Source organism: Globicephala melas, chromosome 2 (assembly GCF_963455315.2).
Source record: "Globicephala melas chromosome 2, mGloMel1.2, whole genome shotgun sequence".
Taxonomy (NCBI): Eukaryota; Metazoa; Chordata; class Mammalia; order Artiodactyla; family Delphinidae; genus Globicephala; species Globicephala melas.
In genome coordinates this window covers 140,820,862-140,845,145 of record NC_083315.2, presented here as the reverse complement: position 1 = coordinate 140,845,145, position 24,284 = coordinate 140,820,862, and the positions used below count along the sequence as shown (strand labels likewise).

The 24,284-nt window shown below is 53.5% G+C and overlaps 1 protein-coding gene across 2 annotated transcripts in view; it reads left to right on the top strand.

Moving 5' to 3' along the window:
* SPTB (spectrin beta, erythrocytic) overlaps positions 1 to 24,284 on the top strand; it is a 124,099-nt gene that overhangs the window by 76,448 nt on the left and 23,367 nt on the right. For both annotated transcript variants that reach the window (XM_060294911.1, XM_030855218.2), the window contains exons 7-23: positions 160 to 275; positions 648 to 760; positions 1,585 to 1,772; positions 3,565 to 3,682; positions 4,245 to 4,403; positions 5,328 to 5,630; positions 6,576 to 6,726; positions 7,337 to 8,204; positions 9,265 to 9,402; positions 14,265 to 15,021; positions 15,479 to 15,681; positions 15,765 to 15,855; positions 17,333 to 17,479; positions 18,871 to 19,134; positions 19,515 to 19,721; positions 20,163 to 20,252; positions 23,877 to 24,155. In XM_060294911.1, the coding sequence (XP_060150894.1) occupies positions 160 to 275; positions 648 to 760; positions 1,585 to 1,772; positions 3,565 to 3,682; positions 4,245 to 4,403; positions 5,328 to 5,630; positions 6,576 to 6,726; positions 7,337 to 8,204; positions 9,265 to 9,402; positions 14,265 to 15,021; positions 15,479 to 15,681; positions 15,765 to 15,855; positions 17,333 to 17,479; positions 18,871 to 19,134; positions 19,515 to 19,721; positions 20,163 to 20,252; positions 23,877 to 24,155 (4,192 nt within the window). The remainder of the gene's footprint in view (positions 1 to 159; positions 276 to 647; positions 761 to 1,584; positions 1,773 to 3,564; positions 3,683 to 4,244; positions 4,404 to 5,327; positions 5,631 to 6,575; positions 6,727 to 7,336; positions 8,205 to 9,264; positions 9,403 to 14,264; positions 15,022 to 15,478; positions 15,682 to 15,764; positions 15,856 to 17,332; positions 17,480 to 18,870; positions 19,135 to 19,514; positions 19,722 to 20,162; positions 20,253 to 23,876; positions 24,156 to 24,284) is intronic.

The window sequence follows — 24,284 nt, the reverse complement described above, 5'->3', positions numbered from 1 at the left end:
CTCCCTTAAATCCCCCTTCCTCACACAGCTCCCTCCTCTGTCCCGTCTCCTCCTCTCACTTCTCCGGCTCAGCCACCCGCCTGCGTCTGCCCAGGGGCTTTGCCCTTTTGGTGGGGATGCCATGCCCCCTGCCCTCTGACAGTCTGGCTTCGTCCCCAGGCCCGACCTGATTGACTTTGACAAGCTGAAGGACTCCAACGCCCGGCACAACCTGGAGCACGCGTTCGACGTGGCTGAGCGACAGCTGGGCATCATCCCGCTCCTCGACCCTGAAGGTGAGCCAGCGCCCACGAGACCGTCAGGGCGCCCGGAGGAGTGTGGGCCGTGCTGGGAGAGCCGTGGGCGTGGTGGCCGGGCCAGGGCTCCGCTCCGGCCTGCTCTTCAGACCCAAGCTGGTTCCTGACACCTCCCCTGCCTGATTGGGGGCCCACTGTAGTCTTTCCATCCTTTTCCCCTCTTTCATTCTTTGTGGTCCTAATATGGATTTCATCCTCTCACTAAAATCACAGGCGATTCCTCTTCCACTCTCGCCTGTCACTTGGTGCCTGTAGTTGAACTTCGTGCTGGAGACACAGGGAGATGAACCCCCTGAGCCTGACATTTCCAACTTGCAATTGGTCCTGAGAGCCCACCCTTTCCCCTTGCAGATGTCTTCACAGAAAACCCTGATGAGAAATCCATCATCACCTACGTGGTGGCGTTTTACCACTACTTCTCCAAGATGAAGGTGCTGGCAGTGGAGGGCAAGCGCGTTGGCAAGGTACTGAGCTGCTGCGTAACCAGAGTGTCACCATTTCCCTGCTTGCCACGCACAGGCCTTGACTGAGATGCTCCCTTTCTACCCTAAGAGCTTTGTGTCTGGACCCCAGCTGTGGGAGAGGGTGCAGATCACCCCCCACCAACTTCCTCTGAAGCCAAGCATTACCAGGTTAATGGCTCCCAAGCTGAATTCCAACACAGGTTGTTGGTCTGTCCCAAACAAGGTCATAGCCCTTAGCTCTGAGCCGACCTTCCACCTGCAGACCCATGTCTCGTAAGCATTCCCACAGGAACAAAACAGGCTCTTTACCTGTTAGTTTATTGTGATTTCAAGCCTCTTAGGCTCCGCAGCCTACTGTACAGGGGAGCCACCCCACTGTACGGACCCTCGTGCCGGAGTCCTTTCCCCGGCTGGGTCTTTTGCCCGTCCAGGGCAGGGACCGTTTCTCATTCATCTTCGTGCACTGGTGTTTAGCAAAGACAATGCCAGGAAGCCTTCGATCCCTAATACCCACTCTTAAATAAACAGGACCTTGGCCTCTCTGGCGGCTGGATTGGAAAGCACAGACAGCTTTCCAGTCTTTTACAGGGTTCGGGAGGGGGGAGCTGCTCCCGTCCCGAGCACAGCCAGGTCCCTCCTGACATTGCCGGCGCACTTCCAGTCCGGCCCCCTGCTCAGCAGTGGTCTTGGGCTCAGGGAACAAACCCAACGTAAACGCTCCAGGGCTCGCAAGGAGGAGGACAACCTCGATTGTGGTCCCCGTCGGCATCCTCACGGGCGTCCTCGCCCTTCTGACGAGGATGAGTCACAAAGTGATTCCTTAGGTAATTGACCACGCCATTGAGACCGAGAAGATGATTGAAAAGTACAGCGGGCTGGCCTCAGACCTGCTCACCTGGATCGAGCAGACCATCACTGTCCTGAACAGCCGCAAGTTCGCCAACTCCCTGACCGGCGTCCAGCAGCAGCTGCAGGCCTTCAGTACCTACCGCACCGTGGAGAAGCCGCCCAAGTAAGGGCCTGGGCACTCGGGAGGGCGGGCATCACGGCCGAGAAACCACCTCCAGGAGGTTGGCGGGCCTGGAGAAGGAATCCGGGAGGCGGCTCCTGGAGGTTAGAGATCTGCCCATCTGTCACCTACTTCATCCCGTTTTGTCTCCCTGCTCCCAAGCCGTCTGCCTACAGGCAGTGGGCATTGAGTAACCCCTGGCTCATAGCCAAAGAAACACTTTCCCAGATCCCTGAAGGGGAGCAGCAGTGAAATCTCAGACTTCAGGGTATCTTTAAAGAATGTGCTGGAAAGTTCCTCTCTCTTCTGTGCACTGAGCTGCGGGTTTGTTCTTTGGTAATGACCTCTGCATCCACAGCCCCAGAGCTCTCCACATGAGGCCTTGTTGATCATCGAGTACATCCTTCTTTCTCTCCCGTCTGTCACTGCTCATCCATTAGCAGAGCACTCAGTCTGCCTCTCGGGACCTCTGCTTCACTCCAGCGTGTGCAGGGCCTACGTGCACCTAGGCACGTGCAAACACAGCTGTGCACACGCGTGCACGCGCACACCCACACAGACACGGGGCATTCCAGCTCGCCCGCCCTTAGCTTGGCCAGCTCCCCAGAAATAGATTTCTAGCTAATCGGTGGTAACCACCATCGGTGGTTCCTCCCCGGCTCATTCATTCATGACTGGCAAGCAGGGAGAGGCGAGACACGGAGTCTAGGATGTACTATAAACAAGTATCTGATTTCTGGCCTGACACTAACCCACTTTTAAAGTCCTAAATCCAATACAGATAACGTGCCCCGTGAGTCTACCAGGCGCTGCACACAGGGGTAGCATCTCCTGGCTGCGTAGACAGTGCTCGAGGCCACAGCCCTCCTGCAGGGCCTGTGCGCAGGCAGATGAATTAGGCTGGCCTCAGGGTGGGGACCTTGCTTACCAGCTGATCTCTGACTACTGCGTGGTGGAGGTAGAAGTGGGTACATACTTGGCTACGGGCAGAAATGGGAAAGTACCCAGTTACCTGGAGCTTGGACCCTGGGTTCCAGAAATCCATCCTGTTGCCGGTTCTCATCTCCTACCCCTAACGTCCTCCCGGAGCCTAGCCTTTCCTCCCCTCTCAGAAGCATCTGGGCTTTTGCACTGTTGTCAGGAGAGCTGACTCATTAGTACTCAGGTGAAAGTTGCTCTCGGTGCAGTATCTTCTTACGTGGACAGTGCTGCTTCCACGTAAGAACATACATGGTTTTATTGACTCACTCAGCAAAAAACTGAGTAAAGAACTAGTCAAAAGCCTTCAACTGTGTGCAGAACAGGGACGAGTTTCTTTGTATGGATTAGTAAAACTTGATACCTATAGGAATTACCAGAACAGTCCAGTTAGCCATTCCTCCGTGGAAGCAAATGACAAGCAAATGCTGCAGTAGTTGTTTTCTCTGGTTTATGTTGCAAAGACTCATCCCCTATTAGATCTCAGCTGGCGAGTATGATAGATTGATAGATCTTTTAACAGGTAAGTAAACCTATGTAGATCCTCTTTACTTTTTTAAGAGAAATGTGTTTTGCTATCCAAGCTCCAAGATGCCAGGGTTCCATGTTCACTTAAAAAAGAACAACTGGCTGGGACTCCCCTGGTGGTCCAGTGGTTAAGACTCCACGCTTCCAATGCAGAGGACGCGGGTTTGATCCTTGGTCGGGGAACTAAGATCCCACGTGCCGCATGGCTGACCAGAAAATTAGAAGGAAAAAAAAAAAACTGGCTGTGGGAATCTCGACACTCATCTCCCTACCTCTTTTTTCTTGACAGGTTTCAGGAGAAGGGGAATCTAGAAGTCCTACTTTTTACCCTCCAGTCACGGATGAGAGCCAACAATCAGAAAGTGTACACGCCCCATGATGGGAAACTCGTGTCCGACATCAACCGGGTACAGCAACGTTTTCCATTTCACGTTGCCAGTGTGTTGATTGAGTTCCTGATAAGGGCACAGGGAATGGTCCCTGGATAGGGTTAAACCAAGCCACTTTCTGTGGTGTTATTAATGACACACCTGGCTATTGAGGGTGCTATCTGAGCTTAGCCCTGAGAGGTCAGACTCCACCCAGCAAGCATCCATTCAGCACCCTGTTCAGGGGTGGAGGGAGGGGCAAGATAGGTGAAGGGGAGGTACTAGGTATAAAATAAATAAGATACAAGGATTTAATGCACAGCACAGGGAATATAGCCCATATTTTATAACAACTTTATATGGAGTATAATCTATAAAAATATTGAATCACTGTTAGACACCTGAAACTAATACAATATTGTAGGTCAACTATACTTCAATTTAAAAAATTAAAAAAGAAAAAGAGGCAGTAGCCGCACATTTCCAGCTCAAAGCTGCCGTAAGAATGGGGATGCAGCGGGTTTGCCAGTGGGCTCCTCAGCGTTGGGTGAAAGAGTCGGGACCCCCAAATCCCAAGAGCTCTCCTCTGCCCCTCGTGCAGGCCTGGGAAAGCCTGGAGGAAGCTGAGTACCGGCGGGAGCTGGCTCTGAGGGAGGAGCTCATCCGGCAGGAGAAGCTAGAGCAGTTGGCCCGGCGCTTTGACCGAAAGGCTGCCATGAGAGAGACGTGGCTCAATGAAAACCAGCGGCTTGTGGCCCAGGTAAAGGGGGCCGCACTTGGGGTTGCAGGAGAGGGGGAGCTTTCCAGAGCCCCCAGTAGACAGCAGGGCTGGAGCCCACGCTGGTCGCTCGGTGGCGGCAGCAGGATAAGCCTCTCCACAGGTCTCGCAGCCCTGCTCCCTGTGACTGGGCGGATCGAGATTCACATCTGAAAAGGAACTCTCCCAGACTGACAAAGCCTCATCTTTAGGAAAGAGCCACACAACCCAAAAATGGCCCCAAAAGTTGTCTCACGTGAGCCAGTGGCGTCACCTAGAGCCAGAGTTCAGGCTGACATTTCAGGGGTCCTCCGGGGATGTGATGAAAGCAGTGCACCTCGTATGTGTCAGACATGCCCCTTGGACTCTGGCCTCTGGGGCTGTGTCACATTTCACTAGCTGAAAATTGACCCCGGGACTGATTCTCCCTGAGAGCATCTGTTCCTTCCCACTTGGAGCTTGGAATCAAATTTCCCCTTTCATCCAGAAAGGAGAAAGCAAGCATTCTGAGAGAATTGGAGAGTGTGCATGTACCCCAGATAGCATGGGGGTAAACCATCCGTGTACAGCTGCATGGTTTCCTAGTGAGAAGCCCCTTCCTGCCCAGAATCGGGCAGGTCTGCACAAGGCCGGGTGGTGAGTGCCAGCAGGTGGTGAAAGAGCTCTGTTAGTAATATTCACCCAGTGTTACCCACAAGGATGGCACAGTGAGTCAAATCACAAGCTTCTTGTAAAGGTTCTTGTGAGACACTTAGTCTTTGGAACTTGGCTCTGATAAGATAGGCTGGAAAAGATGGCAGAAGTAACTCGTTGGGAAAGGGCTTTCCCGTCCAGCCGTTGTTCCGGAGGGAACCGCTGTTTCTCTGCGTTTGGGGACCAGCCAGGGGGAGCCTGATTGAGCTGCCTGTTTTCTTCCCTGGGGGACAGGATAATTTCGGGTACGACCTGGCAGCTGTGGAGGCTGCCAAGAAGAAGCATGAGGCCATTGAGACGGACACAGCTGCCTACGAGGAGCGGGTGAGGGCCCTGGAGGACCTGGCCCAGGAGCTGGAACGGGAGAATTACCACGACCAGAAGCGCATCACGGCCCGCAAGGACAACGTCCTGCGCCTGTGGAGCTACCTGCAGGAGCTGCTGCAGTCCCGGCGCCAGAGGCTTGAGAAGACGCTGGCCCTGCAGAAGCTCTTCCAGGATATGCTGCACAGCATCGACTGGATGGACGAGATCAAGGTGGGCTCAGGCACCCCCATCCCCCACCCCCGTGTCCGCCTGGGGCTTCAGCACCTGCCCTGCAATGGGAGCGTGCTTCCATAGGCACCTCCCAGCCCCACCTCCCTGAGTCAGAGTGGAGAATCCGAGGCAGCACAGCATCGGGCTGCATCCGCCTCTCAACGCCTTAGCTCACACTGCTCCAGCCCAGATCTTCTGTATTCCCCGTGATCAAGAAATCTGGGGTTCATAGTAGCGCAGGTGCCAACCTGCAGGGCCTAGAAGACGCAGACATCCATCAGGAGCCTGGAGAATCAGGCTCTGGGTAATCACGATTTGACTCTGGTGGGAACCCAGACCTCCCGGCACATAGCCACCAAGAAGTCTGTCTCCTCTCCCTCTACCGCAGTGGCTCTCAACTGAGGATGCACATCAGACTGACCACAGAGCTTTCTAAAAATACACATGCCCAGGCCCTAGGTCAGGGACACACATAGGAGACTGAGTATAGGGCTTGAGCTCCTGAAAGGTGCTCCCTGAATGATTTTTTTTTTTTTTTTTTTTTTTTTGCGGTACGCGTGCCTCTCACTGTTGTGGCCTCTCCTGTTGCGGAGCACAGGCTCCAGACACGCAGGCTCAGTGGCCATGGCTCACGGGACCAGCCGCTCCGCGGCATGTGGGATCCTCCCGGACCGGGGCACGAACCTGTGTCCCCTGCATCGGCAGGCAGACTCTCAACCATTGTGCCACCAGGGAAGCCCTCCCTGAATGATTTTAATGGGCATCCCCAGTGGGAACTCCTGCTCTGTAGCTTCTTTCCCGCTGAGCAGCAGCCGTTTTCCAGCTGCATCTGACTCATCCCGGCCCCAACACGCCACGGACGCTCCCTTCAGAGGGGTCTTCTCCTAGCGAGTGGGTTTCTTCACCTCTCCTCGCTCCCTCTACCTTATCTGTCCTCTTTGCCAGGCTCACCTCTTGTCTGCCGAGTTCGGGAAGCACTTGTTGGAGGTCGAGGACTTGCTCCAAAAACACAAGTTGATGGAAGCTGACATCGCCATCCAAGGGGACAAAGTGAATGCGATCATCACAGCCACTCTTCAGTTCACTGAGGAGCCAGGTGAGGCCACAGGTGTTTTCCTGTTGAGGCCTCTGGCTCAGCACTCCAGCACCCCAGCTTGGATAAATCTAGTTGTACAATTCTGCCTCTTTCATCAACTAATGGTGCAAGAAAGAAGTTTGAGGGATAGCAAAATTCTTCAGAGGACAGGCAACTGCTTTGGCCATCTATAATCAGAAGGATTTATAAGAACCAAGAAGGCATGCTCCGTCTTTCATTCTCTCTGCTAGTTCAAGTTATGGCAGAGACAATTTAGGTTTACAGCTTCTGGTCTCAGATAGGTGACCCCCACTGCCTCTTTGAAGAATCATCTTGAAATTTGTGCCTGGTTCTTCTTAAAAATAATTTTACATTGTGCATTTCTAGTGAGAGTTGACCCAACTTTTAACCTCTCTTATTCCTGAATTTTTTGTGGGAATTCATTAAAAAGAACTAATTAAAAGCCTGTCCTCTAAGCAACTGGGAACTGGGACCCCCTGCGTCCAATCCCAAAGCCCCAGTGAGATGGCAGGTTCTAGACAACATGGTCCTAGCCTGGCACCTGATCTGAAGGTTGCCCTTCAGATGAAGCCCTTACCCTTTTTGTCCTCCCTCCTCCCATTCCTCCCAGGGTACCAGCCTTGCGACCCCCGGGTCATCCAGGACCGTGTCAGCCACCTGGAGCAGTGCTTCGAGGAGCTGAGCAACACGGCAGCCGGACGCAAGGCCCAGCTGGAGCAGTCCAAGCGGCTCTGGAAGTTCTTCTGGGAGATGGATGAGACCGAGAGCTGGATCAAAGAGAAGGAGCAGATTTACTCCTCCCTGGACTATGGCAAGGACCTGACCAGTGTGCTTATCCTGCAGCGCAAGCACAAGGCCTTCGAGGACGAGCTGCGCGGGCTGGACGCCCACCTGGACCAGACCTTCCAGGAGGCTGAGGGCATGGTTGCACGCAAGGAGTTTGGGCACCCGCAGATCGAGGCCCGGATCAAGGAGGTGTCTGCCCAGTGGAACCAGCTGAAGGAGCTGGCTGCCTTCCGCAAGAAGAACCTCCAGGACGCTGAGAACTTCTTTCAGTTCCAGGGCGATGCGGACGATCTGAAGGCCTGGCTGCAAGATGCCCACCGGCTGCTCTCGGGAGATGTGGGGCAGGATGAAGGGGCCACACAGGCCCTGGGCAAGAAGCACAAGGACTTTATGGAGGAGCTAGAGGAGAACCGCGGGGTGATGGAGCATCTGGAAAAGCAGGCCAAGGGGTTCCCCCAAGAGTTTCGGGATTCCCCAGATGTGACCAACCGGCTGCAGGCCCTCCGGGATCTCTACGTGCAGGTGGTGGCCCAAGCGGACATGCGTCGGCAGAGGCTGCAGGATGCCCTGGACCTGTACACGGTGTTTGGGGAGACGGATGCCTGTGAACTGTGGATGGGCGAGAAGGGGAAGTGGCTGGCCCAGATGGACATCCCAGACACGCTGGAGGACCTGGAGGTCGTGCAGCACAGGTCAGGGCCGGCCCTTCCCTCTCGCCTCCCCCTACGCGGTCTGTGCTCCTAGTGCTGGAACAGCCTCCAGATCCACAAGGGTCTCTGAGAGGCCATAGGATGCCCTTGATCACAGAGGCCAGGCACTGAGAGTCACGAGTTCTAATCTGGCTCTGTGGCGCTTGGTACGTCACCCCCTGGGACCTTCCTCAAAATAAGACAAAGGGGCTCTTTCTGGTCCAGGTGTTTGATGACTTTTCAGCTACAGCAGCCTTTGTTCAACTGAATGGTAGATGGAACCCCTGACATATAACACAGTGGAAAGTGGAGTGCTTGTGGTGAAGGGGGCGCGAGAGGCTGGATCCCACAAGCTCTAGCTTTCTTTGGCAGTCCCTAAACCACGGAACCCCGAGGGGCCACAGAGACCAGTTTGTAAATCACCAGTCTGCAAGGCCACTCTCATTTCCATTATTCCGATTCCATCAACACTCTGGCATGGGAGGGCGTGCCCCCAGTCTGTGCGGCGTCCCATCATCCTGAGTACAGGATCCAAGGAGTTGAGGAAAAGAAGTCACTCCTCGATCATGCCGAGGTGGTCCCACGCTGATGCTGGAGGGACCTGGGCTCTTACCTCAGAAGAGTCAGCTTTCATAACCACACGGTGCCCCTCCCCTCAGCAGCTCTGCCTTCTCCTACCAGGGATGGAGCACCTGGCTGGGGAGGTATCCTTCAGGTCCAGGTGTCAAGGCAGTGGAATTAGGGTCCATGAGCAGCAGCTGGGGCAGTGGAGGCATGGCAGGTAGTCTCTGTGGCGATTAACACCTCCTACACCTCATTTTCCCATAAACCTCTCTGTTTAGCCAATTGTCTTATAAGTAACCAGTTTTCTCCCAGCCTGACCCAGGAAATGCTAAACCATGAAACTGGACCCATGAACCAGAAAATAGGGTGTGTCAGCACACCTTTCTCCCCTCTTACCTGGTCAATGTATTTAGGAGGTGGAAGGAGAAAGCAAGAGCTACACGTTCTGGAGACTGGCCGCTGCTGCCTTCCCAATCCTCCTTTTCTCTGTCCACATCAGGTTTGATATACTGGACCAGGAGATGAAGACTTTGATGGCTCAGATTGATGGCGTGAACCTTGCTGCCAACAGCCTGCTAGAGAGCAGCCACCCACGCAGTGGGGAAGTGAAGAAGTGCCAGGACCACCTGAATACCAGGTGGGCTGTGGGTAGGGCTTGGGGCTAAGGACTTCTTCTCCGGACACCTGACAGAGCCTTGGGGGTGTGGCCCAGAGCCTTGGGGGTGTGGCCCAGGACCACCTGAATACCAGGTGGGGTGTGGGTAGGGCTTGGGGCTAAGGGCTCTCCCGACACCTGACAGAGCCTTGGGGGTGTGGCCCAGAGCCTTGGGGGTGTGGCCCAGAGCCTTGGAGGTGTGGCCCAGGACCACCTGAATACCAGGTGGGGTGTGGGTAGGGCTTGGGGCTAAGGGCTCTCCCGACACCTGACAGAGCCTTGGGGGTGTGGCCCAGTAGTCAGGATGCCTGCTATGCACTGCCAGGTTTGTACCCTGAGCTCTTGCCTCACTCAGCCAGAGTCTCCTTCTGACACTGGAGCTTTAGCAGTAATAAGGAGAGAGCTGTGTGGTGACCAGCCCAGGGAGGGAGAGAGACCTGTTGACAGAGCTGCGAATGCTGTGCCTGGGGCGGGCATGTGCTGAGTGATGGAGCGAATGTCCTGAGTGCATCCAGAGTTAGAATCAGGCCATGTGGTACTCATGTCGCATTTCCCTGGACGTTCTTAGGCAGGGAAGATTGCTTTCTGAGAGCTCTGAAGTACTGTCCATTAAAAAAAGCTCCTGCTGGCACCAAAATGTAGCATTGGTAATGAGACTGGCTCGAATGAAGAGGAGAATTAGCAGCAAGCCTTGAGCACGCTTCGTGACCAGAACAAAAAACAGGCCCTGAGGAGGCTTTGGAGAGGGGCTGCTTTCAGTACAGGGTGCAATGGCCACGAGTTCCCTGAGGACCTCTGAGGACAGAGCATGCGCCTGTGTCCTGTTTGTTCCCCTGGGTCCTACACGCACAATGGGACGTGTTCGCCATCTCCCCACTACCCCGGTCCCTCTCCCCACACTTGTGCCTGAGCCCTGCTCTGCCCGAGGCAACCTGGGAGGTGGGGTTAGGGAAGACTCAGCTGTAAAGAAAAGGAGCAGCACAATCGGGGCTTAAGAGGAGGCAAGGGGTGACTTTGGAGCCACTATCATCTGAGCGTCCGAAGAAAGGGGCTGTAGTTCAGGAGGGTCCTCCGTCATCTGACGTTTATGCCGGGGAGGAGGGTGCCTCCTTGTTCTTCTTTTAGGTTTGGAGGTAACGGGACGCATGTGCGTGCATGTATGTGTGTGCGTGTGCACGACACACAGGAAGAGCTTGTCAGCTGCTTTGATGAGTTATGCTCAGAGAATGATCTTACAGACCTCTAAGCCATACACCATCCTAAGTGTAATACACCAAGATACTTATCCTCAGGTGAGAGAGAACCTGAGGTGTGAAAAGGTAAAATGGTTTTCCATGACATCTGAGTGTCGAAAGGTACCTGAGCCATGTACCCCAGACAGCCTGCATCCTGCACAATCATTCCAAGCATAGGGAGCTCGCCCCGTCCCCATGTAGCACACCCCATTTGGGAGCAGCTCCTTTTGGGTAGAAAGTTTGATCTCATCATGAATGGAAATCTGCCTCTTTGAAAATCGGGCTCTGCCCGTTAGAGATAACGGAACTTACCCTGATTCTTCTTCCACATGATAGCTCTTCAGGTTTTTTTTTGTGTGTGTGTGGTACGCGCGCCTCTCACTGTTGTGGCCTCTCCTGTTGCGGAGCACAGGCTCCAGACGCGCAGGCTCAGCGGCCATGGCTCACTGGCCCAGCCCCTCCGTGGCATGTGGGATCTTCCCGGACTGGGGCACGAACCCGTGTCCCCTGCATCGGCAGGCGGACTCTCAACCACTGCGCCACCAGGGAAGCCCTCTTCAAGTATTTTTAAAGACAGTTGTCATTCTTCACCCCATCCACAGTCCTGCCTCCCAGTCGCTGCTGTTCTCTCTACAGAGTGCATCCTCCTCCAACTACGTAGTCTAAATCATGCTTGTCTTTAGGCCAGTCCGGGTTCCTCTCCTTCCCAGTTTCCAGGATGAAAAAGTATCTTTCCCTCCCTCGACTGGCTTAAAGCTTCACATTCTACCTTGTATTATAATTTTGTCTCGAAGAACTTTTCTACTAGACTGTAAGCGAATGAAGAGCAGTATCTTCATATATTGTTCACAGTGCTCTGAGCACCAAGCATTTTGCTGCTGAGGTTCCCTCTGTTCAGAATATTCTTTTCCCCAATAGCCACTTGCCTTAATCCCTCGCTCAGATCTCAGCTCACGTGTCAGCTTCTTGGAGCAGCCCGCACTGTCCACCCCATTCAAAGTATCACTACCTCCTTCCCATCCAGCTCCTCTGCCTCCATCCTGTTATCTTGCTTTCATTTTTTCCATTGTACTTGTCACCACCTGATGGATTAAACACTTATTTGTCTCTGCCCACTCGAATGAGAGCACTTTGCTTTGTTCGTTGCTACATGCCCAGAGCCTTGAACAGGGCCTGGCACTTGGTAGCTGTGTGATATAACACAGTGAATGAGTGACCGGGGACAAAACTGAAATATCTTCTGCCAGGCTCGGCACACATGAGTCATTCAAACACTTACTGAATGTGTGATTACCTCCCACCACATGCATTCTAGTTGACCAACATTTTCTTAACAATCTTGGGCCCGGGACCAAACCTGGACTCCTGACATGGTCTGGCCAGTGCTGCCTAGAGCAGTTCTATCAACTGCCTTCCTTTTGGAGATGGTGCAGTGGAGGGGAAGGGGGGTTCAGGAGGTAGACTAGACCCAAACCTCACCCTGTCCCCTGTGTGGGCTCTACCTGGTGGCTGCAGTGAGGCCCCACCAGGAAAAGTCTGGAAAACCGCCATGGAGCCACTTGTCCAGGGGCACCACCAGACCCTCTCCTGTGGCTTCTGGACGGAGCCGGGAGATCTCACAGCCCTGGAGTGCCTTGCTGTCCTTTCACAGTGGTTTCAGACCACCTTGGAGGAAATCTTCTGCTCCTTTCCCTTGAGGTCCAGCCTCAGCCGCATCCACGCACCAGGCACAGAACTACCCAGAGTTGAGGGACTTCACATCTGGACTCTCCCTCTTCTCTTTCCTGGAATTCCCAATCCTTCCTCTGGGCTCTTTTTGCGCGCTCTCTCTCTCTCTCTCTCTCTTTCGCGGAATTCCCGATCCTTCTTCCTGGCCCATCTCTCACTTCTGTTTGCAGGCCTGTCTTCCACCCCTAGACTTGCGGCCACGGTCACCCTGGGAACGCCCACAGTGGGCTCTGCCCAGCCCATCTGCCTCCTGTCTCCACCTCCATCCCCCGGTGCTGGGACCGCAAAGATGAGCGAGCTACTCGGGGCCCCATCCTTAAATAGATCACTCCCGTGGAGGCACTGGAGGTTTGCCCATTGAAATACAGCTCAGATGACCACCATGAGATTGCTATTATCCCTCCTCACAGCTCCCTTAGTCCTCTCTGCCTGGTATGCGCTATGTACGTAGTATTTTATACTATCGTTTTTTGGTGAGTTTGTCTTAATTTCTCTCTAACCCATACACTCCGTGGAGCAAAGTCTAGCTATGACTGTATCCTCCCAAAGTCTAACATAATGCTTATACATTGTGGATATTCAAGAGAGTTAGGCTCAATTAGCGAGTGTGTGTTCAGCATACTATCGTGTGCATCTAGATTACGGTGATGCAGGATGAGTAAACCTGGGTCCACGAGAGGTGTCCCTGGTGGTCTGGGCCCAGGCTAATGGGCAGCTCTTTAGAAGAAGCTTACTGTGGGCTGCAGGCCAACCCCAGGACATCTGCCCAACATCTGCACCCTCCCCAGTTTCATTCCAGACTGCACATTGAAGGTTAAGATGATGTTTTAATTATAATCCCAGCTTCTCCTTCCCCCTTCCTCTTCCTTTTCCTTCTCTTCACCAGGACTCTTTTGTTTTAGAACCATGGTGGCTTTTCTTAGGCCCTGGGCACTTGGAACTTGGTCTTAGGCATTTGTGTGTTTCCTCTGGGGAAGCTGGGACCCTGTGTCCTAAAGCTTCTTGAGGTTGATAATGGGAGGTTTCTAATTATTTTCATGACAGGTGTACCTCGGAGATATTGTGGGTTCAGTTGAAGATCACCCCAATAAAGCAAATATCAAAATAAAGAGAGTGACACAAATGTGGGGGGTTTCCCAGTGCATATAAACGTTGTTTACAGTATACTGTAGTCTATTAAGTGTGCAAAAGCATTATGCCTAGAAAAACAACGTACATACCTTAATTTAAAAATACTTTATCACTAAAAAATGCTAATCATAGGAGCTTTCAAGGAGTCATAATCTTTTTGCAATAGTAACATCAAAGATCACTGCCCACAAGTCACCATACAAATATAATAATGCAAAAGTTTGATATTGCAATAACTACCAAAAAGTAGTACAGAGACATGAAGTGAGCCAATGTTGTTGGAAAAATGCCAGGGATAGATTTTTCAGCAGAGGGTCACCACAGACCTTCAATTTGTAAAAAACAAAAAACCCTGTAATATCTGTGAAGCACAGTAAAGCGAAGCACGATAAAGCAAGGTATGCTTGTATTTTTCAAACTCTGGGGAAACTGTATGTTTGCCTGAAATTCAACTACATATAGAGCTTCCATACAGAGCATCATGTTCCTTTACTGATGGTTGGAATAACATCACAGCTCACCTCCTGCTGATGGAAAGCTCTGATTGGCAGTTATGTTGTCTTGAGTAAAATTGGATAAACATATTTTACTCATGACAGTTTGTTGGATAGATGACTTGTTTCAGCGTGCAAGGCCTATCAGGAGAGACTCTGGAAGGGAAATCTGGTGTCCCTTCTAAATGTGGAAGGGACACCCTGTGGGAAGCGTTAAGGAAGACGGTGTCTCTGTGTCCCCCGTCTCCCTTGGCAGGTGGCAGGAATTCCAGACCATGGTGTTGGAACGACGGGAGGCTGTGGACTCGGCCCTACGGGTGCACAGCTACTGTGTGGATTGCGAGGAGACCAGCAAGTGGGTGATGGACAAGACAAAGGTGGTGGAGTCTACAAAGGACCTGGGCCGGGACCTCACAGGCGTCATCGCCATCCAGCGCAAGTTGTCGGGGCTGGAGCGTGACGTGGCCGCCATCCATGCCCGCGTGGATGCCCTGCGGCAGGAGTCGCAGCAGCTGATGGAGTCACACCCTGAGCTGAAGAAGGACATTGGCCAGCGGCAGGCGTATGTGGAGGAGCTGTGGCAGGCCCTGCAGCAAGCCCTGAAGAGCCAGGAGGCCTCGCTGGGGGAAGCCAGCCTGCTGCAGGCCTTCCTGCAGGACCTGGATGCCTTCCAGGCCTGGCTGTCCACGGCCCAGAAGGACGTGGCCTCCAAGGACATGCCTGAGTCCCTCCCAGAGGCCGAGCAGCTCCTGCAGCAGCATGCGGCCATCAAGGACGACATTGACAGGCACCAGAATAGCTACCAGCAGGTCAAGGCGTCCGGAGAGAAGGTGATCCACGGCCAGACGGACCCGGAGTACCTGCTCCTGGGCCAGCGGCTGGATGGCCTGGATAAGGGCTGGGATGCCCTGCACCGGATGTGGGAGAGCCGCAGCCATGCCCTCACCCACTGCCTCGGCTTCCAGGAGTTCCAGAAGGATGCCAAGCAGGCTGAAGCCATCCTCAGCAACCAGGTAGGGCGAGGCATTCAGGGCCAGGGGCCAGGGGGCATCTCTCAGGGCAATAGGGAATTTATGTCGTAAGTCTGCAACAGGGCTCAGGGACCAAATTATGCTTTTCTTGGACTCTCTCTAGCCACTAGTTCGGAGGACAGTCCTCTTCGTTCCTCATCATGTGCCCTTTCCAGCCCCGTGTCACAGGCTACGTCTTGTTCTTGGGCCGGTTAGAGGCTAGTGAAGTGAATTTTTCCCTGGGTGGTTACCCTTCCATGTGGCTTCAGGCACCCTGTTGATCAGATGCCCCCGAGTGGTGGTGGGGAACAAGACCCAGGGAGCTCCTTCCTTCCACAGCTCCAGGGGGTACCATTCATGCTGTCACCTGCATGGCTGCACACGGTGCGCCTGCCTGGCGGGTGCCCTCCCCGCCTCCTCAGCTTGTCTTCATGCCTGTTCTGGAAACTTGCTTCAACAGGAATACACTCTGGCTCACTTGGAGCCCCCAGACTCCCTAGAAGCTGCAGAGGCTAGGATCCGGAAGTTCGAGGAATTCCTGGTGTCTATGGAGAACAACCGGGATAAGGTTTTGAGTCCTGTGGACTCTGGAAACAAGCTGGTAGCTGAAGGAAACCTCTACTCAGACAAGATCAAGGAGAAGGTGCAGCTGATTGAGGACAGGTACCCTCCGCCCCTAGGGTCACGGGGCCCGGTAGGGTGGTGGTACAGCACCATCGTGACTGTGGCTCCGGCTTCCCTTCCAGGCACAGGAAGAATGACGAGAAGGCGCAGGAGGCCTCAGTCCTTCTGAGAGACAACCTGGAGCTCCAGAACTTCCTGCAGAACTGCAAGGAGGTGAGGCTCCAGCCAGGCTGGCCACTTTGCAGGAGATTCCTTCTAGAAGCAGAGCGTCCTAGAGGTGGGAAGTCCTTTCTAGACTCAGGAGTCTGGATTCCATAAGTGGGGAGCTCTGGGCACTTGACAGCTTAAGTCCTTCATCCTCTAGAATCTTTGGTTCCACAATTTCTTTTTCAAATCTGTAAAGATAGCTTCTAATTTGTCAAGTCCAGGGCAGGCTTTCTCAAAAAGTGGCCTGAGGACTATCTGTATTGAGTCACCTAGGGCCGTGGTCAGGGTCGGCCTGAAGGTCATGTGACCTGTGCATTCATACAGGGCCCGTGCTTACAAGGGCCCCATGTTTAGTTTAATGCTCTCCTGTTGCCATCTTGAAATTCTTTTTTTTTTTTTAAATAGTTTTCCTTTAGCAGATTCTACTTTCAAAAAAAAAATTTGTTTTACATCTTTCTTGGAGTATAATTGCTTTACAATGTTGTGTTCGTTTCTGCTGTATAACAAAGTGAATCAGCTATATGTATACATACATCCCCATATCCCCTCCCTCTCGCACCTCCCTCCCACCCTCCCTATCCCACCCCTCTAGTGGTCACAAAGCACTGAGAAATTCTTAATAATTTTGAATATTTCCATTTTGCACGAGGCCCTGCAAATTATGGAGCCAGTCTTGGCTCTGGTTAGATGCAGACTCCTGGGCCCCACTTGGGCCCAGACGAACCAGAACTTAGGGGGTGAAAAAGAGTAACATTCTCAACCAACCTTCTGGTTGGAGAACTGCTGACTCAGAAGCTCCTCACTCAGCCTGGGGAGAGCTGTACAGGAAGGTCTTTAACCTGCACTCCTAGGTCCTTCCGTGAACAGTACTTCCATGTGGAATGGGGCTTCCCCTGACTTCTTTCTTGCTTCCATCCTCATACCCCTTTCCTCTCAACCCAAATGACTTTGTTTTCACCCACCTCTGCCCTTGGTACCAACCAGGCTTGTTATGGTGCCAGGACATCTTGGAAACATCAGAGGCTCATCACAGTTCTTCCTTCATTGTTAATTATAGGATCTGCCTTGGCTTTTTCCTCAGAGAACACTTTCTCCGTGTTTATTAATGATTTCTCCCCCTACTGCCAAAGGGTTGATTTATCCATCCATTCAGTAAACACTTGTTGAGTTCCTGAAGTAGGCCAGGCCCTGTCCTCGGTCCTGGAAATACGGAGAGAAGTATAAATATACCTGGTGTCATAGTGCACACACTCTAGAGGGGAAGACACAGTAGTGCCTGTATTTTAACCCTGAGACAACGCAGGTTAAGTTTCCTGTGCTGGGAGTTAGGGATCCAGCGTTGGAGGGGAGTACTCTGCTGTGCTCCTACTTCCTCCCCTTGGTCCTCTTCTTCCGCAGCCAGAGCTAGGCGGCAGTCCTGCCCTGAGCCCCTGGCCAAAGAAGGACACTCGGGGACCATTGAACCCACTCTTTCTGCCCACAGCTCGCTCTCTGGATCAATGACAAGCTGCTGACATCTCAGGACGTCTCCTATGATGAAGCTCGAAACCTTCACAACAAATGGCTGAAGCATCAGGCGTTCGTGGCAGAGCTGGCTTCCCACCAGGGGTGGCTAGAGAACATTGATGCAGTGAGTAGAGCGAGCGTTTGGGCTGTCTGCTCGGGATGCTTCCCTGAGCAGCGCTTCACACAGGGCATGGACACTGGCCCGCAGCTTGCTGGACAGTGTAGAACCTGAGCGTGAAAAACTTCTCCAAGTAGTAGTTAGACCTTCAGAGCTCCTGATACGGCCAGTCTTATAAAACCCGGTCAGAATGGGTGCCTCCTCTGGGTCACCTGAGTCTGGGGACAGTCCAGGACACTGAGGACACAGAGTCAGAGCCTCAGCTTTCAGTGCTGGGAGGGCAGTAACCTCTGTCTGCCTTCCATCATCCACACCAGGGCCCCGCGCTGTCCTGCCCAGGGGCAGGGGAATATGTGAGATGAGCAGAATGGGCCAGGGACTACTGACCCTCACTGTTTGGATGGGCAAACCACCAGGGAGTGGTCATTCGTACCAAGGGTCCCCCCTGTAACAAGCTTGCCCAGGGGCCCAAGTCAGAATGTGGCCGGAGTTAGATCTGGGAATAGGAAGGGAGGTACCTCTGCCCCTCCCTGCTGTGGCTATCTGGAAAAAGCGGGCCTAGGGCCACACAAGGCTGTGTCCATCGTGGCTAAGGGTGCAGGCTCCGAGCCAGGCTGTCTGACTTCTCAACCTCCCTGCGCCTCAGTTTCTTCATCTGTAAAATGAGGATAATAACGGTACCCACCCGAGGGAGTTGTGAGCATTAAAGCACTTAGAGTATTACTTGGCAATTATTAGGCACTCAATAAATATTATCTATTACTAGCAAGTATGTATTCCTAGGCCCAAATCATCTGTAACCTTCCGAAAAAGATGCATTTATGTGGGTGAAAACCAGACAAGGCAAACTCAGCAACTAAAAGATACCACTGAAGGTCAGTGCACAGATTCTGGCAAGACAATTAAGAGAGGGTGAAGGCATTCCCTGGTAGTCCAGTGGTTAGGACTCTGCCCTTTCACTGCTGAGGGCCCATGGTCAATCCCTGGTCTAGGAGCTAAGATCCCGCAAGCTGCGTGGCACGATAAACAAACAAACAAACTCACAGGGAGGTTTCCTGTGAGTGGTTGTACCTGGGTGGATCTTGAATCTTTTTTTTTTAAATAACTAAAAAAAATTTTAGTACTAGCTGGTTCTTGTCTGCAGCTCTCTATGCTACAGTCTCCCTGAGTCATTTGCCCCAGACACGCTCTCCCTGTCCCACCTTCTACTGCAAATAACTTCTACTTCAAATAACTGCAAATAACTCTGGGGGTGCAGAGTCTCTCAGCCGAGCCTCACCTGAGTTCTAGGCAGATCCTTTGCCTCACTGGCCTCCCCTCGGTTAGCCCTTTGCAACCACCTGGAACAAGGCGGCTCTCCAAGGTCAGAGGGTGAACTCTCCTGCTTCCCCACACAGGAAGGAAAGCAGCTGATGGAGGAGAAGCCCCAGTTTGCGGACCTGGTGTCCCAGAGGCTGGAAGCCTTGCACCGGCTCTGGGATGAGCTTCAGGCCACCACACAGGAGACGACCCAGCACCTCTCAGCCGCCAGGAGCTCTGACCTGCGCTCACAGACCCAGGCCGACCTCAACAAGTGGATCAAGGCCATGGAGGACCAGCTACGGTCGGACGACCTGGGCAAGGACCTGACCAGCGTCAACAGGATGCTGGCTAAGCTGAAGGCAAGTGAGCAGGTTGTAGACTGAGGGTGTTGGAATGGAGGGGGTCTTGGAAGCAAATCTGCAACCTGAAAGAGGGCCCTCCTGTGCCCTTAGCTGGGCTGGCTTTTTTATCAGGTCTCCTGGTTCACGGCCCAGCTCCTACCCTTTTGCAATGGGTAAGACAGGGAGGGATCCAGACGGGGTAATAAAAGTGTGCATGAGAAGTATAGGACAGATGCTCAGAGGGGCAAAAGATGAGGTGGGGGCAATCCAAGGAGACTTCTTAGGGGAGGCTGAGCTAAAACCAGGCCTTTGAGGATGGGTGGGATTTGCACGATGAAGTGGACGAGGGGCTTCCCAGGTGCCAGGGCTGGTGCTGATGCTGTCCCCTTGTGTCCCAGCGTGTGGAGGACCAAGTGAACGTGCGGAAGGTGGAACTGGAGGAGCTGTTTGCCCAGATGCCCTCGCTGGGAGAGGAGGCGGGGCATGAAGACTTGAGCATCGAGAAGCGGTTCCTGGACCTTCTGGAGCCCTTGGGGAGGAGGAAGAAGCAGCTGGAATCATCCAGAGCCAGGCTGCAGATCAGCCGGGACTTAGAGGATGAGACGGTGGGTGGCCCGCAGCTCCCCCCTCCCCCAGCGGCTGAGCCGGCAGCTGTCACCGGGATAGCTGGCGGCTGCTCGGGGCAGTTCTTGGTAGCAGACGTCTGGTCATCTCACCGCCTTGTCTCAGAGGGTGGTCGTGATGACTACATGAAACGTCAGTGTAAGCCAGTGCCTTTTGAATGGTAGCTCGCTCATGGACTTGGGGGCCAGGCAGACCTGGGTTCGAGATCCAGCTACGTTGCCTTCCCTCCAAGTGACCAGGAGCAAGTTATTTGGAACCTCAGTTCAAAATAGCAAAATGCCCCCATTTTACAAAACCCTGATGGGGTGTTGGGAAGAGCTGGGGAGACACAGTAAGCAGAGCTCTGTCTGGCCCGCGGTGAGTGATGGGGAAAGGGTGGCTGTGATTGTCGTCAGCTGTCCCCCGCCTTCTGGTCTCTGCAGCTCTGGGTGGAGGAGAGGCTGCCTCTGGCCCAGTCAACTGACCATGGCACGAACCTGCAAACTGTGCAGCTGTTCATGAAGAAGAACCAGGTGAGTCCGGCCACCTCGTCAGTCCCACCTGCCCCACAGAGGAAGCCCCAGCCCCGATCTGCACAAGGTCCCCAGCAGCACATAACAGATTATTGTTCTTTTTTAAAAAATTTATTTATTTTATTTACTTATTTTTGGCTGTGTTGGGTCTTTGTTGCTGTGCGCGGGCTTTCTCTAGTTGCGGCGAGCGGGGGCTACTCTTCGTTGTGGTGCGTGGGCTTCTCATTGCGGTGGCTTCTCTTGTGGAGAACGGGCTCTAGGCGTGTGGGCTTCAGTAGTTGTGGCACATGGGCTTGGTTGCTCCACAGCATGTGGGATCTTCCCGGACCAGGGCTCGAACCCGTGTCCCCTGCATTGGCAGGCAGATTCTTAACCACTGCACCACCAAGGAAGCCCCAAGTTATTGTTGTTGTTGATAGCTACAGGGTCCCCAGTCTGTGTTTGTATTCTCATAGCCGAAGGAGCAGCTCTGATGATGGCAGAGAGAATTCTGGGAGGACCACAGAGTGGGGCAGAGGTGAATGGGGCTGGGGAGTCCAGGTGCTTTGGGATTTGGGGCCATTCAGACCCATCAGGGCACAGGTGCGTGCAGGACCTGGAGGCCCTGGCCTGGGGTTTCATGTCCTTTACAGCTTCTGTATTCCGTGACCTCCCTGAGAGGAGGCTCTTAGCTCCTGGCGTCTCTCCCATCACTGCCTTGTCCCTCTTCCAGGGCTAAGCTTGGCCTATTGAGTCTCCTCAGGGTAAGTAGGCCCCTGTTCTCTAGACACATGGGCATACTTGTGGGGCTGCAACGCCACGAAGAAGCTGCTAAACTTGGACTCTGAGCCATTGGAGGAAACACCCGTTGGCTGTTCTGCTCTCCCAGGCTGGATTGGGAATCTCTGCAGCCCTGGTCAGAATCCTGGAAGTGAGCAGATGCACTTCCTCTGTGTCAGGGCTGCAGGGGAAGCCTGCGTCCTCCAGGAAGGCCAGCTGCATGGGGTCATGGTCAGGCCACGTGGTCTAGCCAGGGGCTGGCCGTACCCCTGCTCTTGGGCAGAGAGTCCCTCCTGCCTGGTCTGCTCTCTGGCTCAGGAAGTGGCGGCAGCCGCAGCCTTGAGCAAGGAGCGTCTAGGAGCTTATCCCAGAGAAGAGCAGTGTGTCCCAGAGTGCCAGTCTGTACTGCAGCTCATTGGGGAAGGAAGGTCATGGCAGACAGTACGTCCTTCCCCCCAGATATCAGCAGCCAACATCTGCTCACAGAACCCAGCAACTGTGCAAAGGCCTGAATGAATTATATTCAAAGACGTTCCTTAAAAGCTCCCTCGAACACTTCGCTTCTAGTTGGCATGATCAAATCCCAGAGGTTCCGGTGGCAACACGTAGGGACCTGAATTAGAAGGTGGTGGAGGCGGGGCTTCTGCTAACATCACACCCTCCAGTGAAAGTGGGGAAGACTGGTAGAAGACTATTCTCGGGGCCTCAGTTTCCTTAACTATAAATTGAGCCAACTCTAGTCCTTCCAGTACTCAAGACTTTAGCCTCAATAAGTGTTATTGCCAATGATTTTCAACTCCCCTGGCTGAAGGTTGCTATTTCAGGAGAAGGGCAAGACTAATATGGATGGGGTTCCCCTTAACAAGAAGGGAAAGATAATCTCGTGGGAGAGCATGGCTGCCCCAGTAAAGACTATTTCAGGCTAGCCTTGCTAAAGCCGAAATCCCATTTTATCATTTCTTCTACTGCAGTGGTCAGTGTGTATCAGGCTCACCCGGAGGGCTTGTTAAAACACAGTTGACCAGGCTCCACCCTAGATTTACTGCATCAGACTCTGGGAGCAGAGCCTGATAATTTGCACTTCTATCAAGATCCTAGGCGATGCTGCTGCTGCTGGCCTGGAACCCCACTTTGAGAACCACCACTTTAATGGCTGTCATTGCAACTAGAACAGAACCTGCAAGGTGCTGCACGAGGGGTTCTCAACTCTGGATGCACATTAGAATCACCTGGGGGAACCTAAAAGCATACGAGTACCCAGGTCCCACCTCAGATCAATTAATAAGGACCTCTGGGGATGGGACCCTGGCTGTGTCTGTTTTCCCCGATGATTCAACCTGCAACCAGGGTTAAAAAGCAGTGTCCTGCCTGGTCTGGCCCCTGCCTCCTCCCGAATCTCCTCCCTTATCACTTTCGCCCTCCTTCACAGTATTCTAGCTTGCCTGACCCTTTGGACCGTCCAGGCTTGCTTCCACCCCAGGGACTTTCTTGGCACTTGCTCTTCCCTCCTGCCAGCAACACTCATCCCCCAGATCTTTGTGGGGTTGCCCTCTCCTCATCATTCATGTCTTACTCAGATGTCATCTGCACAGAAAACCCTTCCTGACTCCCCCAGTTAAAGAGGCCACCACCACACCTTGGAAGACAGTCCTCATCTCAGTGGTGTCTCTTCCTCGTGGTACCTGTTATATGCATTCATTCATTTATTTACATGCTTATCATTTCCTCTTCTAGAGTGTAAGCTTTATGAGGGCAGGGGTTTTGTTTATCTTGTTCCCATATTGTCCCTAGAACCTAGAACAGGGCCTGATACATCAGAAATAATAACTGTGGGTTGAATGAATGAAGTCAGGGAAGATGATGTTCTAAGTAAGCATACTGCACAGGAGCCTAGAAAGGAATTGCTTAAAAGGAGAGAAAGAAATACCTTTGTAGGATATAAGATCTCAGGGAAAGTAAAGAGGCAAGCGGAGCTGACATCACGGGTCGTTTGACTACAGTTGCAGAGACCACGGGAAATTGTCAGAATCGAGATTCTGAGCATCAGGTGTGAAGATGCATTTCAGCAAGTTAGGTGACTTGTGGGTATTGCTAGTTCTACGTGTTTTAAATGCTGACAGTCATAGCACAGCCTGTGTGTACTTCTCTTACCCGCCGCCCTCTAGACAGTTTTCAAGGCCATGGGAAATTGTAAAAAGGGAGGAGATGGGGGCTAAGGAGCCAAAAGCCCACGTGCAAGGAGCAGCCGGGCTGGGGCCTCTAGGACCCAGAAAGCGAGTGACGACATGTCACGGCCCCCTGAAGATAAAGGCGACCCATCACCAGAGTGGGAAGAAAATGCCATCTTGGTGACCAAAGGCAGGAGATACTGAAACAGGGGAAAACAAAACGAAATCCTAAACTCTGACCAAGGGGCAACTGTCAACTATTGTTTTATACAGCGTAAAAAAGCTGCTAAAATCAGATCTCAAAAGGCCATTTAAGAATCGTTTTCCTCTCCTCCACCACGTACAGCTAAGAAGTCAAGCTCTGCTGAGACAGGAGGTGTAGGGAGCCCTCAAGAGCACATGTGGCTGCGAGAGAGCCATGTTCAAATCCCACTCTGGCACTGGCTGTCCACAGTCACCTGACTGCTGTGCGCTGGTGTCCAGTGCTAACCTCAGAAGGCCATGGTGGGGGCCAGAGGAGAATGAGGTGGCAGGCCCAGCACCGTGCTGGGCACCTGGTCACTAGCAGTCTTTATGGCCACATCTGCTCCGCTCAAGCTTCCCCAAGGGCTTCAGGGCGAGAGGTGCTAGGGTGTGACCCTGGGCTGCCCTGCACGGTGGGAAGACCAGCCCCTGAGCCCTTCCCCTCTGGCCGCAGACGCTACAGAACGAGATCCTGGGCCACGCGCCGCGGGTGGAGGACGTGCTGCACAGAGGGCAGCAGCTGGTGGCCGCGGCCGAGATCGACTGCCGAGACGTGGAGGAGTGCCTGGGGCAACTGCAGGTCTCGTGGGACACACTGCGGGAGACGGCGGCCAGGCGGCTGCAGCGCCTGCGGGACGCCAGCGAGGCCCAGCAGTACTACCTGGACGCGGGCGAGGCCGAGGCCTGGATCAGTGAGCAGGAGTTCTACGTCTTCTCCGACGAGACACCCCAGGTCGGCTCGGGCAGGGTGCCTGGCTGGGTGTCAAGACCAGCCCAGAGGAAGAGCTGGGTGGAGGTGGGCAGTCAGTGGGGAACCTGTAAGGCCAGGTGTGTGAGGAGTGAGGGCAGGGAGAGAGTGTAC